The sequence below is a fragment of the Equus asinus genome, chromosome 8 (assembly GCF_041296235.1).
Source record: "Equus asinus isolate D_3611 breed Donkey chromosome 8, EquAss-T2T_v2, whole genome shotgun sequence".
NCBI classification, from domain to species: domain Eukaryota; kingdom Metazoa; phylum Chordata; class Mammalia; order Perissodactyla; family Equidae; genus Equus; species Equus asinus.
In genome coordinates, this window is record NC_091797.1 from 26,611,595 (window position 1) to 26,627,382 (window position 15,788).

The 15,788-nt window shown below is 37.5% G+C and overlaps 1 protein-coding gene across 2 annotated transcripts in view; it reads right to left on the reverse strand.

Annotated features, from left to right (window-relative positions):
• The window catches only part of ZFAND3 (zinc finger AN1-type containing 3), a 311,100-nt gene that overhangs the window by 74,161 nt on the left and 221,151 nt on the right, over positions 1-15,788 (reverse strand). For both annotated transcript variants that reach the window (XM_044776614.2, XM_044776615.2), the window contains exon 3: positions 3,817-3,999. In XM_044776614.2, coding sequence (XP_044632549.1) covers positions 3,817-3,999 — 183 coding nt within the window. The remainder of the gene's footprint in view (positions 1-3,816; positions 4,000-15,788) is intronic.

Below are 15,788 nucleotides of genomic sequence, written 5' to 3' on the forward strand. Positions count from 1 at the left end.
GCACAAATCTCCTCACTCTAGCACAGATTTCACCTAGGTGAGGTAGCAAAATCCACCTGAGAAAGCTTTTGCAAATGACATGCTTATTAACCACCACTCCTGCTGTTGCCTCCCTTTCACCCAAAATTCCTATGCACCTGTCTGGGAGAACAATCCATAATCTCAGGGAGAGGCATATATATTTGAAAAGGTGACCTCCCTGTGGGTAGAGATCTAATCTTACTCATTTCTGTACTCAGCACTTAACCTAGTGCCTAACATACAGTGGGCTCTCAGCAAAGACTGCTAAATGAACTCACGAACCACTGAAATAGCTTATTAAATCAATCTCATGATCACCAAATCCAAATGTCTCTTGTCAGTTTATAGTTTCTGCAGCATTTTCACAACACTGAGGCAATATTCTACCGCAGTTGAAAGCACAGGCTCTGGAGCCAAATTAGTGGGTTGAAATGCGAGCTACACTGAGAAGCAGGAGCTCTGCATCTTTGGGCAGAAGTTACTGAACCCCTCTATGCTTCAACTTCCTCATCTGTAAAAAAAGGATAATAAAAGCATCTACCTCACAAGGTACTGTGAAAATTAAATGTGAGTACATTAAAGAGCTTAGACGAGTGCTTAGAATATAGCTAACACTTCATAAATGCGAGCTAACATTTTCATTATTATTATTGAAGCCCACACCATAAGCTGACATCTGTTCCTCGGCTTTTGTGACCTTGCCCACTATCATTCTCCCCGTCTCTGACTTCTTCAGTTGCCTCCTCTGTTTTGGTTTCACTCACTGCTTTGCTTTGCTCTGCTCTCACCCTTGGCAATCTCATTTAACCCCTTAGCCTTCGGCTATCATCTCCATGTGGATGAACCTGACTTTGACTGCTCTCTCCCACGCTCCAACTCAAACTGCCCAGTTGAACACTTAAGTCATTGTCATATCTCTGATTAGCAAATTTCCTCACTTTCCCAGATCTGTGAAAACCCAAGGATTACAAAGCAAGCCCCAAAAGAATTAGGAAATAAGATTAGCTTCAGAGAGTTTAACTGGAACATGAACATACAACGTCGTAAAGATGTGAAGTCACCACAAACGGATCTGAAGCTAGTACAATTAGACATCCTTAATCAGATTGAAGGTATTTATATAGCAAAAGAAAAAACATGGCAGTCTACAGTGGCCTAGACTGGCAAGTTACAGAAACACAGGAAGTGTTCTGTCCTCAGGGCTCCAGATTTCAGGGCAGGTCTAAGCCCAGGATGAGGAGGAGGAAAAGGGTATGAAGATGGAATCTTGCACTGAATGCAAGACTTTTCCTCTATGTCCTTAAAGAGCACCTGACAATCAGCCTGACTTAATTAAAAGTTCACTTCACCTAACTCCACGCTTTGCCATTTGCTATATAAATCCTTGTTATGGATTGGCTTCCCATAAAGGTCTGCCTCCAGAGAAAATGTTTGTCACATGGATATATTTTTATTTCTAATCCCTGCTAGAAGGATTTTTCATGATGAATTATAGAATAACTTTTGGTTATGATTTGAGTTTCCACATACCTTAATTACAGAGAGAAAAAGTGCTGGTCTTGCCAACACGAATATTTCTGTTCTCTGTGGCAGTTATATTTCACATTGTGAATTAACTGATGACAAGCATGGATTCTGAAGCCAAACGCCTGAATTTGAATCCTGGGTCTGGTATCTACTATTTTGTGACCACAGGCAAATTACTTGATCTCTTTGTGCCTGTTTCTCTATCCACAGAATGGGAGTAATGATAGTACCTACCTCACTGGGTTGTCATGAGGAACAAAAGATAAACTATACAAAACATATAGAACAATGTCTTGCACATAAAGCACTCAATAAACGGTAGCTGTTGTTATCTCAGTCTCAGGTGCATTTTGGCTGCTCAGGTTGGGTTGTCGTGGACTGATCCTGGTATGTGTTGATCCAAATAGATGTGGTTCCACCAGATGAGATCCTGACCAGCTCCAACCTTTCCCTTGACAAGGAGTTCTTAACCTAAAGCCCACAGTGAGCTTTAAAAGAATTTTATTCAAAAGAGAGTATAAACAGATGGTATGCTGTGTATTTTTCTGAGATAAGGGGCCACAGCTTTCATCAGCTCCTCAATAAGTACATGACCCCGAACAGATTTTTAAAATTGTCTTCTTCTTCTTATTATTATTACTTCTTATTGTCTTAATATTACCACTACCATTTTCATCTTTTTAATCCTCTTAAATGATTCCTACACCTTCCCCTGGGCCTCTATTCAATAAGTTATAATATTTAAAAAATTCTCTCTCTGCAATGTTATTCTGGTATAGTCCTTCCCTTTTTCAACGCTGCCAGGTTACCTCTCCAAAAGAACTGTAATAATATTACTTATTCTGCTCAAAAACATGATTAACATCTTACATGATCAAACATCTTAGCTATGAGCTTTATGACTTGGCCATAATCTGCCTTTGCAGTCTTGTCCTCCATAAACGGCCCTGAAGGAGTCACTTGCCATTGCAGAACTCCACGCAGCTTTCCTCCACAGCTCTTTCTACCCTGTCTAGAATGTCTTTTCACCACCTTGTGTCTGTCTCCACACCACTTTCTCCAGTAAACCAACACTCTTCTTCAACAGTCACTGTCTTTAATACATAATAAAGATTATTAAAATGGGTGCAAACAACCACGTATCAGGGTTTCTCAACCGTGGCATTACTGACATGTCAGGCAGGACACTCCTTGCTGTGGAAGGCTGTCCTATGCAGTATAGGATGTTTAGCAGCATTGGGGGCGGGGGTGTGCAAAATTATTCCTGGTTGAGAACCACTAACATAAATACATTTGCTTTCCCCTGCTAAATAATAAATTCTTTAAGGACAGGGACTACAGCCTTTGTTACATTTATAATCTCAATTTTACCTAATACTGTGGTTTGTGATAGGTTTAGATAAATATTTTTTCTCTGTTAATCTTTCCAAAGTTAGTAGACAGAATATTCTAACCTACCATATTTCAATGATTTCTAGGTATTTATTAAATTTGAAACACCAAATTTCAACCTGTTAAGTAAAGCTTTTAAAAGGCAAAACTGCAATGTCATAACATCCCTGTAATTTTCAACAAACGCTGTCAGTTGTAGTTGTGCCCTAAAGGAGATGTTTATGGTATTATGAAGATTAAGTGGACAATGGACTTCCACATCACACGTTTGATAGTAGTATGCTAACACTGAGGGCTTACAGAACAGTAACAGAAACCATCTCCTCCTCCCTTCAAATACCCCATGCTCAATGAAGTATATAGTGTTGTTATCTCAGTTAATTGCCTAGAAACAGTCAAGGCCCAGTTAGTGACAAAAGTAAGGTTTCAGTCCAAGGTTCCTAAGTCAGGGATGCATCCTCTAGACCAGTGGTTCTCAATACCTGCTGCACATTAGAATCCTCTGCAGAGTTAAACACAACAGATTCCTGGGCCTCCCTCCAGACCAATTAAATTAGACTCAGGAATGGTGCTGAAGATTAAAATTGTTTTAAAAATCCCTAGTGGATTCTGGCATGAATCCACTGCCCCACACTGGTTCAAAACCTCATGTACTTTGACAGTCATCAGAAAAGGCCATCTTTTAAGAAGACCTTAAGCTCCATGAATGGCTGAAATTTATTCTCTAACTTGCTGACTTGGGCCTATATGTCAACACATAATCTTAAATTACAAGATCTGCTAACTTCTTTTCTGGGACAAGGCATTACACCAAGAAGCTCATGACATAATTCTTGGGCTGCTTTCTCTACCACTTCACAGGATCTGGGCACTTACACTCCTCTTTACTTGGTGAAGTTACATTCAGTTCTGTCGGAAGCGGCTGCTGGCTGGGACTAAGAGTTGGCGTGGTTATCGAGGTATTGTTGTTGTCACTGGTGGTCTCTTCGGAAAACAAATCTGATTGGCTGTTACTTGTACTTGGGGCAGAATCATCGTCTGGTTGTTTCTTTTGAAAATCTAAAGAGAAAGAGTAAGAAAACCAGTTTAAATAAGGAGCTCACAATCTCCTTGGGTATTAGAAAACAATGAAAGTCAGTATAAAAATGAAATGTAATAGCAGCAATAACAAAGACTAACTTGAGTGATTAAAAAATGGAAGTAAAATACTGGTCAAAAACATATAACACTGGTGGAGGGTAACTGGAGTTAAAGCTTTCCAGGGTCTTTATATTGTTCAGAACAGGAGACATACTGATTTTTAAAAAGGACTTTGCAAAGCCAAATGCATGTTAAACTTTTAAGGGCAATCAGTAGAAGGAAAAAAGGAATAAAGACAAGTTGTTCAAACCAAGAGAGGACAAGTAAGAAGGAAAAAAGAAGCAGTGAGAAAAGCAGGGTAAATAGAAAACAGATAATAAGATGGTAGAAATAAGCAGAGAGAGATCAGTAATGGTAATAAATGTAAATAGACTACAGTTAGCAGTTAACAGATAAAAAATTCAGATTGAATAAATGAAGTCCTATTCTATGCAGTTTACAAGAGACATACTAAAAACAAACAGGATAAAGAAAAATTTAAAGTATATTAAAAAAATACCAGCAAATGCACATGATTAAAAAGCCAGTAATAGCTACTGTATTGTTGGAAAATGTAAAGAAGTATTGGAGGATCATTACATAATAGTAAAAGAAACAGACGAACAGGATTTAGCAGAAGATAAAACTATTCAAAACCTGTATGCACATAATAACAAAGCCTCAAAATATGTAAAGCAAAAATGATTGTATTTATGGGAAACAAATTTACTATCATAATGGGAAGATTTTACTATATCTGTCTCAGACAAAAAATAATTAGTAAAATTAGAGATTAATAAGCATACATAGACTCAAGTACCCAACAATTAAATAATCAATTTATTTTTAGTTATTTTTATTTTTTTTAAAAGATTAGCCCTGAGCTAACATCTGTTGCCCATCTTCCTTTTTTCTTCTTCTTCCTCTTCTCTCCAAAGCCCCTCTGACATAGTTGTACATTCTAGTTGTAGGTCCTTCTAGGTCTGCTATGTGGGACGCCGCCTGAGCATGGCTTGATGAGTGGTGCTAGGTCTGCGCCCAGGATCCAAACCGGTGAAACCCTGGACCACCAAGTGGAGCACGCAAACTTAACCACTGGCCACCAGGCTGGCCCCAGTAATCAATTATTTTTAAACATATGTGGAATATTTATAAAAACTGACTAAAACCTGGCTAAACGTTGACCACACATTAGGCTATAAAGCAAAACTCTCAACAGATGCCAAAGAATTAGTAAGATACAGACATTATTAGCTGACTATAGAGCAATTAAGTTAAAAATTGATAGCAAAAAATTCTATATATTTGGAAATTTTAAAAATACACTTCAAACTCACAGGTCAAATCAGAAATTATAAAATTATATAATATTTATAATTAAATGATAATGAAATTACTACTTATCAATATCCAGTAAAGATAAAGATGCACATACATTAGCTATACCCAAGTCATTTCATTCCTAGGTATACACCTGAGAGAAATTCAACACACATGTATGAGGATGTTAATTATATATTGTTTGCAATAGTAAAAAGTCAGAAACAACCTAAAGGTCCATAAATTTTAATAAATTCAAATAATGGAATAATATACATAGTGAAAACAAATAACTATTGCCACATACATCAACATAAATGAATCTCAAAATCATTACATTAATGAAAAACCAAGTCACTAAATAACATAGTTAAGATTGGACTTACATAAATGTTAAAAACAGGCAAAACTCAAATAACATTGTTTAGAAATATGTATGTTTAAATCATAAAAAAGTACTAACAAAACGTAGGGTAATGGTTACCTCTTAGAGGTTGAGGGAGGGGGGTGTGAAGGTGAGACGTATGCAGAAATATTCAAAATTATAGGTAATGTCCACTGACACAGAATAGATTAGAATGGTATATTTAGGTATATTCATTCATATACTGGAATGCTCTATGGTAGTTAAATGAATAAAGGGACAAGTATAATAGAATAATCTCAAAAACAATGTAGAGAGAAAAAAAGCAAGCTACAGAAGTATATATATGGTATAACAATATTTATATAAAACTTAAAATATGTAAAGATACCATATACTGTTTATGGATACATAATTATAAGATAAAAACATGTGGAAATGATGCCAAATTCAGGATAGTGGTTATCTGAGGTGGGGGGAGAAACAGAGGTCCTCAATTCTATGTGTAATTTTCTATTTCTTAAAGCTGTGGTGAGTATATGACTGTTAAAATTATTACACATATTGGGGCTGGCCAGATGGCATAGCAGTTAAGTTTGCATGCTCTGCTTCGGTGGCCAGGTCTTCACTAGTTGGAATCCCAGATGTGGACCTACACATCACTCATCAGGCCATGCTATGGTGGCGTCCCATATACAAAGTAGAGGAAGACTGGCACAGGGACAATGTGCTAATGATTGTCAGCTCAGCGACAATCTTCCTCTAGCAAAAAGAGGAAGATTGGCAATAGATGTTCACTCAGTGCCAATCTTCCTCACCAAAAAAAAAGGGGGGGAGGGGACAAAGAAAGAAAAGAAAATTATTGTATATAGTCTCTTTATGTTTCATTTTTTAAAAATCTAATGCTGGGGCCAGCCCAGTGGCACAGCCGTTAAGTGCACACGTTCTGCTTCGGAGGCCCAGGGTTCGCCAGTGTGGATCCCAGGTGAGGACATGGCACCATGTGGCAAGCCATGTTGTGGTAGGTGTCCCACGTATAAAGTAGAGGAAGATGGGCACAGATGTGAGCTCAGGGCCAGTCTTCCTCAGCAAAAACAGGAGGATTGGCAGCAGTCAGCTCAGGGCTAATCTTCCTCAAAAGAAAAAAAATCTAGCGCTAGTCTATAAAGTACAGATTATACTTTATTACCCTAATTCAGAGAAGAAAAAGAAGATCCTGACAACTCCACATTATCTTATCTTTTGATCTGCAGAGAAGCTGCTGTTATTATGCTCTATAACCTCTTCAGAATCACTGTTATGACATATTCTGAGCATAACAATAGCTAGTATTTATGTTGCACTTACCACGTGCGAGGCACTGAACTAAATGTTTTATGTATATAACTCATTCACTTTAATCCTCAGGACAACCCTAACAAGGGAGGTATAATGAATAACGCTTCACTGATGAAGAAACTGAGCCTCAGAAAATTTAGGTCATGTGTTCCTAGAGCTAGTAAACAGAAGGATCAGGATTTAAATACAGGTCCATCTGACACCAGAATCCTGGTCTTCAATCACAACTGCAAGATATAGAATGGTGAGCACTAAACTGGTCCAAGAAAAGGCCTCCACGTCATGTCCACCCACTGACAGCACCAATGGTGAGAGCGTGGGTCTAGCCAAAGAATCACTAACCTGCTGTGCACACCAGCGATCTACAGCCCCTACTGCTTCTTTTCTGGGTATTTATTTCTCCTAGCCACTTTCTTATTCTTCAGCGTTTTGACATTTTAAAATGGCTTATTATCTCAATGTTATTTGTATAGCACCTTCAGAGAAAAACGTACTCTATAAATGGAATAAAAATTCTGCAATAATGATGCTTCTTTTTGATGTCATGTCATTTCATTAGCTCTCCTATGTCAATAACCATTGTGTTCCTCCTATAACTCTCTCTCTCTCATTTAATTGGAAATGTTATAAGGCCCTAAAAGAACTGAAACTGAGTCATCATTGTACCTTCTAGCACAATCCCCAATGCAGACACACACAGACTCACTCACTGGGGCACAATAACCCTCCGAGGTTAAATGATGTTGCTGTCTGAAGACAACAGCAGGCTCCACCCACACAATCTCTAGCCCATGCCTGCCATGCTCTGGTACTCCCAAGTTCTCTTTTGTGGATCTACAGCTGACACAGTGCACCTTCTGTTAACCCATGCTCCCGCTATGCCCTTCCTGCACCTCCACAGGGCGACGGTGTGAAAAATCATCATGCTAACAGTACTCATTACAACCCAAACTGGCTGCACACAAGAGAACTACTAAAAGCTTTATATAGTCTCTGCTGCAATTCAATAAAGAACTCAGGAATCACAGAATTTTATAGTCAGAATTCACTTTAAAGATCCAGCTCAATCCTCTCATCTTACAGATAAAGAAAGGAAGGAGCCAAGAAAGTTAATGCAACTCACCAGAAATTCACAGAGTCAATCCTAAGAGTTTTCTAACTCTTAGGCCAAAGTAAGCAGCTTGTACAATACAAAGAGCTTGAGAGTTGGACCACATTCAAATCCTGACTTTGCTATTTACTGGGCATATGGCTAAAGCAAATTGTTTAATCTTTTGGCGCCTTGTCTGTAAAATGGAGGGAGGGAGTTATTTGTATCTCTCAGGATAATGTAGATTAAATAAGATAATGTACATAAAGTATCTGGCACGTGGGTACTCAACAAATGACTGTCATTAAAAATAAAAGGTATTTTCCTAAAGAAAGGACCACTGAGTTATCTCTTCCTTTTAGACCTGATATTTGCATCATAGTTCTTACTCTCAATTCCTTTCTTTCTGAATAATTTAGCATCCAACTTTTGACTACTGACAAAAAAAAAACAGAAAGAAAAAATCCCAAAAGTCTACTCCAAGGACAAAGGGGAGGAGGTTTATATCACATCTAAAAAAGTAAACAAAATAGGCAGAGAGACTGACTCTCGTCACTCTACTCTGGAAAGCAGTGCAGGAAAGGTGCAGAAATAGTCACTCCATTTGATCCAGATACCGTAAAGACTTGTTCACTTGTTTTACAATTCTCATATAAATGGGAAAACTAGAAATCTCCAAGCTTATCCGTGTCAATGAGAAAAAAGATTAGGAATAATTACCTATTCTTCTAAATTGGTAGAGTTAATGGTATATCCAAGGGTATAAACTTGATCTTAAACTGAGTCTGAGAAAGGTTTATGTGAATAAAGTTTTTCCAAAATAAACTGTTACTTGTAAAACCTGAGTAAAAATATTTCAACTTAAATGGGATTGTTGTTGAAAAGTGAACAGAAGCCAAGATCTTGGCAGCTTACCTTATTATCAACTAAGGGGAAAAATAGTTTCTCAGCAAATGTACTCTTGGAACTTGAAGTATCCAGAAATGGGATGTTTCCACAAGATAGAGAAAGTGACCTAATGGTAGCAGCTGAGCCAAAATGGCCAGTAAAGGCCCTGGGGCTGGTTGTCCAGGTACTCCCTAGGCATATTTTTCTTTATTGTTTTCAGAATGATTTTTCTCACAGGTCAATCTGCTTACTAGAAAGTGTACCTCAAAAGACTGAGAGCACCAAAAAAGCACCTCACCCTCCTCTAGTGACAAGCCCATTCACCTGGGCAGCCTCACTGCAACTATATCTTACCTAGCCATCCCTCAGAACTCACCTTTGATATGCGTATGTCCAATTCTTTCTCTCTCAGATGTACTACAGAGATTCACAAGATGCTTAGCTCACCTAAACTCCCACTTCACTTCTAGATTATGACAACTATGTCTTTTTGAATGATTTCTTTGAGGCAGAGAATACACAAAAGTGATTTAGAAAGGATTTCACTAAACTTTCTTTCCTTGAAAATAAATTTCTTTAAAATTGAAAAAAACTTCTTTGAAAATAAATAAATTTGTCACATACAGATCTGTGTGATCACTAATAGGTACATAGTATATCCATTTATAACACAGCAATTAAGCCAATTAAACACTGTTATAGATTTGCAGTTACCAATTTTTTACTACGATAAGCAAAACTGCATTAAACTTTCTTAGGTTATATTGCTGGAAGTAGATCAACTGGGTAAAAGAGGATGCATATTTTTAAAGCATTTCATACATATTGTCAAATTCTCTTGGCACAACACCCTGTGATTCCCACAGCATAAGACGTACTATGGTGTATAAGAATCATCTGTTCACTTGTCAGTCTCCCACATTATACACGCCCAGGGCAAAAACAGTGCTCAACATATGTTAACTGAATGAATAGGTGGCCAAATGTTTTTCTGTAGAAAGCCCATCACTGCATTACATTTAAAATTATTTACCAATTGTTATTTTAAACCTTTCACAAACTGTTTTGTGTGCCTTTAAGCACACTCCTAGCATCATTTGGGTTAGCATTTCTAGAAGACAAAGTGCTCAATATCTGTGAATTTCTATTTTCATAATCAAGAAGTAGAGATGAGAAATTCAACTGCATTTGTTATAACTCACTCATTAAGCGTTTCTGGCCACTTCTATGTCATTTCAGACACTAAAGCTAGGTATAAAGAAAATCAAATTGGAGGTAAAAGAAGAACTAAGAGTTAAGTGCCTATTATGAGCAAGGCACTCTGCCAGAGGCCTTGTGTTCATCTTGTCATTTCATCCTCAAAGTAAACTGGGCAGTAGATGTCATCCTCACATTTCAGCAGAGGCCAGTGGGGTATGGCAAGGTTAGGCAACCTGTCCCTTCCTAACAAGTGCTGGAGCTAGGATTTGAGACCCAGGTTTACATGACTCTAATGTCTACACTCTTCCCACTACAGCACGCATCACTGAAGCAACCACTGTCCAGCTTGCCAAAATGCAACAGCTTGCAACCCGTGGGGGTTACTTTTCCAGTTCCCACATTATCATTCCACGTCTGCAAACCCCATCTGACTCCATATCACAGATTACAACTCTGTGTTCCCACTGGAAGCTTTAATTTGGTATTTCACACCATAAAATGCTTCATGTTTCAAGTAGCCAATCAAAGTAAAATGGAAACGTTGCAAATAAAAATTCAATTCCAGTATCTCAAAAGTTTGGTTCACGCAAGGCATTGTATAAAGGTCTCCTTTAACAGAACAGGATTCTTTTTCCTCTTCTTCATCCCTTCTCCCAATTTATGTCCATAATAGGCTACAGCCTCCACTCATAAATAAATTTCTAGGTTTTTAAAGCTAACACATTCCCATCTCCACCCCAATGACAAACTTCAGTTATCCTTTTGTTCTTTTTTTAAAGATTTTATTTTTTCCTTTTTCTCCCCAAAGCCCCCCGGTACATAGTTGGATATTTTAGTTGCGGGTCCTTCTAGTTGTGGCATGTGGGATGCCGCCTCAGCACAGCTTGATGAGCAGTGCTATGTCCACGCCCAGGATCCGAACCGGCAAAACCCTGAGCCACTGAAGTGGAGCGCACGAACTTAACCACTTGGCCACGAGGCTGACCCCCCACAAACTTTAGTTATCTTATTCAAAAAGCTACAAAGCCATTAGCAGTAGCCAGCCTATTCAGAAATCAGAGTTTTAGCCTTCTGATTAAAATCTTAACATTCCAGTAGCTGAATGTTCAAAACAAACTGGTTTAAATAAGAATTAGCAAGAACCAAAGGACTGTTTACTATTAAAATGTTAAAATGCACTCACCTTGTACCCTAGCTTACTTTCAGAGAAAACTGTAATCTACTCAATATGGCTGGGTTAACTTAAACTCCCTTTAATGAGTAATCTCTTCTGGCTTCTTTTAAAAACAAAAACAAAAACTTTTATCCTACCCCATTCTCACCTATGCTCTCATGATGATTCCTTTTCTTTAAAAATCAGACTGTCTTTACTGATCTCAGGATAGACTGTTTTGATACTGACTGATACTTTCAGACAAGTTTAAAATACATCCCTCCCCCACCACATATATATCCTATTAATGATAAATGACTCCTGTCCTGTGTTCCCTATCTACACACATAAGATAGACCTTGTCTTCTGCCCTTCTTCCCATCTGGAGGGACGGCACCAACATTCTGCTAGAGGCTAAAGTCAGAAGCCTGGGAATCATCTCAGACACTACATTTTCCCTCCCTTAATTCCACATCTCAAAAATCTACTTCTCCATTACCACTCTAAGTCGTCATCATCCATCAGATTCCTTCAGTAGCATCTTAATCGATTTCTTTGCATCCTATCCTCTCTCTTGGCCCACTCTAATCCCTTCTCCACAAAGCAATCAGAGTGATATAAAAAACAAATTCTGATAAAGCCATTTTTCCTCCCTAAACAGTTGAATGGCCTCCCTTTCAGATGTTGGGCTTTTATAATCAGATCCAAAATCCTAAACATGGCTTCGAAGTCAGAAGTCTCTCTAAGAACTAGCTTCTGGTTATCTCTTCAGTCTCATCTTAAGCCACTCCTCCTCCTCTCCCTCCCCCTGCTTCAGACATTTTGGGGTTCTTTTGGGTTTTCAGACACTCCATACTCTTTCTCAGCCTGGAGTACTTTGATCATGGCATGTGGGAGACTATTTTTCTTTATCTTTCTGTTCACCTTGGTAACTCCTACTCATTTTTGTACCTTAACATAAGCCCTATTTCCTCAGCGAAGCCCTTAAGATTGTCCATAGAAGGCACTTAATAAACATTTGTGAGATGAAGGAATGAATGTCTTATTCATTGTATACCCTAGCCCGTAGCAAAATGCCTGCCACATAATATACAATATAGATTTGCTGAATTTAACTTATTTGATACTGGTGAACATACTAAGTTTAAAAATATTTTTTCTCTTGGACATTAATGGACTTCAAATTGCTATAAAATTTATTTATAGGAAGCAAGAAGGCTTCTACATACAGGAGAAATATTAAGCACCCTTATCAATAAGCAGATGTTTGAATTTTACAAACTATCCCTACACATATAAAAATTTTCTTCCTTACTACTCACCACAGGTAACTGGTTCTGATAGGACTCAAAAGGTATCTCAAATCCTGTTTGCTTAGATTCTGACCACAAAACTGCAAGCTTTTATTTGAGAATAGAAATAACATTAGATTGGCTCCCAAAAGCATGTTTTCATATGCTTCTTGTAAAAATAGTCAACAGGAGAACATACGAAGTTGACAAAGCTTACAAGGAAAACTTCAATCGGTAATTAAGCTTATTTTATAATCTGGTTTATCACTGAAACTATAGTCCCTAGAATCTTCGCACCTATAGAGCCTACTCTTGAGAAGTGTGAACTACCAAAGAACTTATTTGGAGAAAGGCTTGTTTCTTAGGCAGCATTTATTGTGCAGACTATACAGTTTTCCCAGCAATGTGTCTCATATTCATTTACAGGGCATAAATTAACATGTTAACGTTACAGCAAATATCTAACAATCCATTAGTACTACAATAATACGCACAGGAGACACATTTACCTCATTTTGGTCTAACCACAAAATGTGTCAATTTTTTAAAAAATTGAAAACACAGGGAAAAAGTCTTCTGAATATTGTGACATTTATCTAGTTTCAACAAAATGAGCATTTGATGATGTGTGTGCATATGTATAGATACGTCTCACACATACAGCTCAACTATCAAAATTACCAATAGGGCTAGGCATATTGTGGAAATATTAGGCAAAGCTGACAAAATAAAACAGGTAAATTAGAACTTAAAAACAAAACAAGAACCTCTGACCCATCTGTTTAAGCTGGTCCTTGGTACCAGTGAAAGACCTCTCCTGAAGCATTAGTCCTTACTGTCATTCATGAATCACTCCAACAGAACAGGTAGCATGAACTGCTGGAGAGGCTGGAACCGCTAAGACTTTTTCAGTTCACACCTAAGGCTTCAAATGCCCCATAAAGACTTCAGAGACAACAGAACAGAGAATAGAAAAGCATTTGAGAATTAATTTTCAAACAGTCAGGTTACTCCCCATTTTTAGATCCCTGATTGTTTTTACAGTTGTATCCATGGTCTTCATGCTACCAGTCCTTCACTTTAGAAGAGAGAAAACAAAAAAACCAAAACACCTCCCACTGGCACCTCCCTTTTGGGGAAACAGTGTTCATGCTCCTGCCCACTAACACCTAGGCAACTTGGTCCTTGTTGTCTTTGCTTCCTCCATCTACAAGGGCAGCTCTTGCTTTTAACAAGCTATTCCCACTCCTGATACTTCATTTCCGCTCAGTTCTCAGTCTCACTATCTCATATCTGGGTCACATATCACCAATCTTTAGTCTTCCAGCATTTAAGCCCTATTGCCAAGCTAACCACTTCATTTGTTTCAGGAAATTCAATTCAGGGGTGGTGGCGTTAACTTTTGAGATACACTTTCCCTTTAAGATAAAACTTACAAAATGTTCAGAATAATTATTTTTCAAATAATGTAATATGGTATATTTTAAGAATATCAATTTATTTCCCCAAAAGTAACAGACAACACAATGATTTAAACTGCTAAGAGAAACTTTTTAAAAGGATAATGTGATGGGTTTACTAACATTTTCTTATTACACCTATTAAAGCATATCTGGGGATGTTCACAGAAGACCCTAATTTTCAAAAGATCCAAAGATCAGGGCTAAGTGACTAATTTTTATCCAATGAACCTAAGGAAGCAAAAGAATATATAATGTTTTGTATGATTCATAATCCCCAAAAGTGACATCTAATAGTAGAAAGAGTAAGTGTTCTTTCTGAAGAACTCTATGGGTAGTTATGAAAAGGCACTAGAATAATGTAAGGGAACATGTATAATGGCTGTCAACTGAAGACCTAAGAGATTTCTCCACTCATGAGAAAAGCTTGTGCACAGTTATCTACATACTCCCTGTCATAGTATGCTGTTTAGGAGTGTGCAGTCATACTGACCTCAAATTATAGCTCAACCTCTTAAGGTCACTGTGTGACCTTGGGTAAGTTATTTAACTTTTCTTACTTCAGCCTTCTCTTCCTCTATAACAGGAATAATAACCATATCTATTTCCTAAGATTACTGTAGGGATTATATTATATAATACATGTTAAAACTCTCAGAACAATGCCTGGCATATAGTAAGTCTCAAATTAACTATGATTTTTATTATTCCCCTTTTGCCTCTCTGCACACAATTTAAAAATTTGCTAGCTTGAGACTGTGGCAATGAAAAATGTAAAATAATTTCTTTGGTGCCAGTAAATGATCACAAGGGAATTACACATAACTCAGCTTCATTAACAATGTACATTAAAATAAGCCAAACCTGGGGTTACAAACTCAAAAGATTTCAGGAACCAGGGAGATTATAAATGTACAAAGTCAGCTGGCCTAAAAACAGGGAGCAGTGGTTACTGTAGCTAATTGGCAAGTGTGAGCCTCACCTAAAGGCATGTGATTTCAAACTTAAAAACAAAAAAAACTTCCAAATGTACAACATATCTGTGTCCTGCAAGCCAATAGGTTAAGACTCCTGATTTAAACAAAGTATTTATTATACAAAAGTTTTGTATACTGCATTATTAATTCTGCATCTTGGTAAAGAAATGATTCATCAGATATATGTAAAGTAGATAAAAAGAGCAAAAGAAAAGTAGAGAGATATAGTACAAAGACAATCAGAGAGACCTATGTTTGAATCCTGGCTAAGTTACTCAGAAGCTATCTGATCACAGGAAAGTTACTTAACGTATTTATACTTGTTTCCTGATCTGCAAAAATGTTAAAAAAATCTACCCTCTAAGATTGTTGTGAGGATGGGAGATAATGTAAGTGTCTCTCAAAAAAGAAAGGTGCTGAATAAACTTTTAAATGAATGTCAAAAAACTCATCTAGATCTAGAATAGAGACTCTTAACCTAGAGTTCTTCTATCAACTTAGGCTATTTTATGCTGCAATAACAAATGACCCTAGAATCTAGAAGCTTTATAACAACAGCTGTGTTGTTTTTGTTCACATGCGCCTTCATTCCAGGAATCCAGAATGAAAGTGTGGCCCTAACTGGAACACTGCTGGTCTTGTGGCAG